This window comes from Buceros rhinoceros, unplaced genomic scaffold (assembly GCF_000710305.1).
Source record: "Buceros rhinoceros silvestris isolate BGI_N320 unplaced genomic scaffold, ASM71030v1 scaffold14621, whole genome shotgun sequence".
Classification (NCBI taxonomy): Eukaryota; Metazoa; Chordata; class Aves; order Bucerotiformes; family Bucerotidae; genus Buceros; species Buceros rhinoceros.
In genome coordinates, this window is record NW_010393799.1 from 30469 (window position 1) to 33346 (window position 2878).

Below are 2878 nucleotides of genomic sequence, written 5' to 3' on the forward strand. Positions count from 1 at the left end.
CGTTCATAACAAGACCTGCAAGTTTCTCTCGGCCAGGGTGGGTAGCTGAGCTGGCTGTGTGTGTGTGCTGACTCAACGCAGCAAGTTTCTTCTCGTCCTCCTCCTTGTTTGACTGTGTGTGACTGAATGCCAGCAGATTCACAGGAACTTGCTGTTGAAATGTACCTTAGCTTGGGGTTTCTCTTTCAAACTAGTTACAGTGGTGGTTCTTCAATTGAGACTTTCAGAGCGCACGTGCCAGCTGGGTGTTGGAGTTGGTTAAAAGCGGACTTGCTTTCTGAGCATGGATGTGAGTGCATGAGAACTTCTCTGGAGTGGTTGCACAGAGGGCCTGACTGATCTGGGGCACCCAGTGTCACCCTGGTGGGCATTCATGTCTGTCTGGGGAGTGGAGGCATAGAAGGGCTGCTGGAGGAGGGGAGGAGTTGCATGGACCTCCCAGATTTCACTTCTGAGCGTGTGTCTACCCTGAAGTGCTAATCTAGCTGCGCAGTGCAGTCTCATGATGTCAAGGGCTTGGAGCTTGCTGCCTGAGCCTAGCAGCTCCCTTTGTCGTTTGACGATGGCTGGAAGAAAAATAATCAAGTATGCTGGAAGAGAAACACTAATTAACTTTTAATTTAGATCTAACGTCTGCTTTTTAGTGTACTGCATGAAAGAGTGAGTGTGCACTATCTGTCATGTTGTGTAGTGGGTGATGCATTAAAGAAACAAGGAAAAGCTTCAGGTCTGAATGGGAAAATAAGATTTTAAGACTGAGGATGGGGTTTATATCTTGATTAAAAGCTGCAGAGGTGTGATAAGGTACTTTTGTATCAATTTTGCATCTGAAATTACTCTCTCTGTAACTTGGTTTGTTTCTGTTTTCTCTTAAGCCAAGCTCACAAGGCGAAGTCAGGAGAGAGAGAATCTCGGCATGCTGGTCTGGTCACCTAACCAGAATCTGTCTGAAGCAAAATGTAAGTCTCTTCAAATACTTTCATTCCTCCCTCCCTTACACGTTTCACTTCCAGAATGCAAAATTGCCATTTTCAGTAGAGAGGTTATGTCTGTGACCTTTCCATTATGATTTGAAATTAATTTGAAAAAAGAAAAGCCAACAAAGCAGTCCCCTGGAAAAGCTTCATTCCCCACTGGGCAGCTGCTCAGGGCATCAAATCCACGGAGGCAGGGAAAGCAGGAGAAATGTGACACGCTTTCTCCCTTGGTATGAATTCTTTAAGATACTTATCCATGGGCCTACATGATCTGTTTTTTTGCTGCTGGTGCTGTAGAAGACGACAGAAGTAACTGGGGAGAGTGAAATGAAAAGTATGGGGGGGAGAGGGGGTGGGGCTGGAGGAGTATGGTAATTAGTAATACCTTTTTCCCCACAAAGATGTAAAATCCACATCTGGAGCCCATGGAGGTTTAAATGCCAGAACAATTGCAGTGCCGTGGAATTCCACGTGAGGGCAATTACCAGTGCTCTGTGTGTGTCTGGGAACAAGTCTCAGTGCTGCTGCCAGATGGCAGAACTAGGGTTTGAAAGATTTGTCTAGCTACAGTTGTTCTCCTCATGAATAAGTAGGACTCCTTGATTAAAGGGCTGCTGTTTGAATGCAGTAACTAAACATAAGTGCTTGTGGGGGAGGGAGCTGGAAGGAGCTATTTTTGATTTTGTGCTTGTACCTTTTTTCCTCCTTGCTGATTCTGTGACCAAGAGTAAGAATCTTGCATTCCTGTTTGTCTGCAGTTGTTCTGTTGGCAGTATTAAGTTGATACCTGGTTTTCCTCTAGACCTAAGGGCTAAGAGGCATTGCAAGACACTTGTGGGGATGTAGTGGCATTTGCAAATTAAGGCAGCAAAGACTGTGCACAAACTGGCTCTGTCATGAAAGGGCTGGTTTCTGCCCTGGGGCATTTCTTCCAGTGAGCAAGCTGCCCCTTAGATTACAGAAGGATGATGGTACTATGATCTACAGATAAAAAGAGCTTTGCATGGATCATGTCTGCCTTCTCTCCTACCAGTAGTGTCTTGTCTGCTCCCTGCTGGCTATTGGATGCTGAACTAAATAAGACTGAGGAGGGGTATATATTTGACTATTATCTACAGCTAGGCACCTCTAAAAAGGTTTAAGAGCAAGAAACTGTTGCCTCCACCAAAAGGAACAACTGTTCATGGTTTGTCTGTGGCACAGAGGATTCCTATAACTGCTTCTCAAGTCTGGGAGTCTTTTGAATCTCAACTTAGCTTTGGAACATTTAACTCTTGCCTGACAGGAAACAGGTTTCTTGGAGAGGGAAGAGGGAATGGAGGAGGAAAAGGAGTGAAGATATGTGAAATTGAGTAAAATAATCTGTGACCGAATATTCTGTGGCAATTGGCACAAAAATAGGCAAGGATATTATAGAGCATAAAAAGGATATAATATATGCTAAGATGTCATGAACGTAAGTGGTAATTAAAAATGTAGTATGATGTTGATGAATAAAATCTCAGTGACAGTGGAGTGTTGCTGGTACATCAAAAGAGCTGGGGAAAAGAATATCAGTATAGAAGCCTGATGCTCTTGTGCCGTACATGGCACACAAAATATCTCCCAGGTGCCTAACTGATAAGGGGATGGAGTTGTGAAATTCAGCATTTAGCAGTAGTAAAAAAAAAAAACAAAAGGGCATTGGGAGGGGTCGCTGAGGGGAGCTTGGGATGGCAGGAAAGCTTCAGCAGATGGGGAGAGGGCAGCTGAGTGGAGAATGAGAGAATAGGGTAAGAGTGGTCTGATGGGTCATTGCTTTATCTTATGTCAGTGTGAAATAATGCTATCGAAAGGTATCGGTTATTGCTGTTTCTACCTGGCATTACTCAAAACTGAACTGTGAAAACTGAATCCTGCTG

At 44.3% G+C, this 2878-nt stretch overlaps 1 protein-coding gene across 1 annotated transcript in view; it reads left to right on the forward strand.

The window, feature by feature from the left end:
- Window positions 1-875: 875 nt before the first annotated feature.
- The window catches only part of RCOR1 (REST corepressor 1), a gene marked incomplete at its 5' end in the record, with an annotated part of 40104 nt that continues 38101 nt past the window's right edge, over window positions 876-2878 (forward strand). Inside the window, one exon of the mRNA XM_010145008.1 lies at window positions 876-959. Within this exon, the coding sequence (XP_010143310.1) occupies window positions 876-959 (84 nt within the window). The remainder of the gene's footprint in view (window positions 960-2878) is intronic.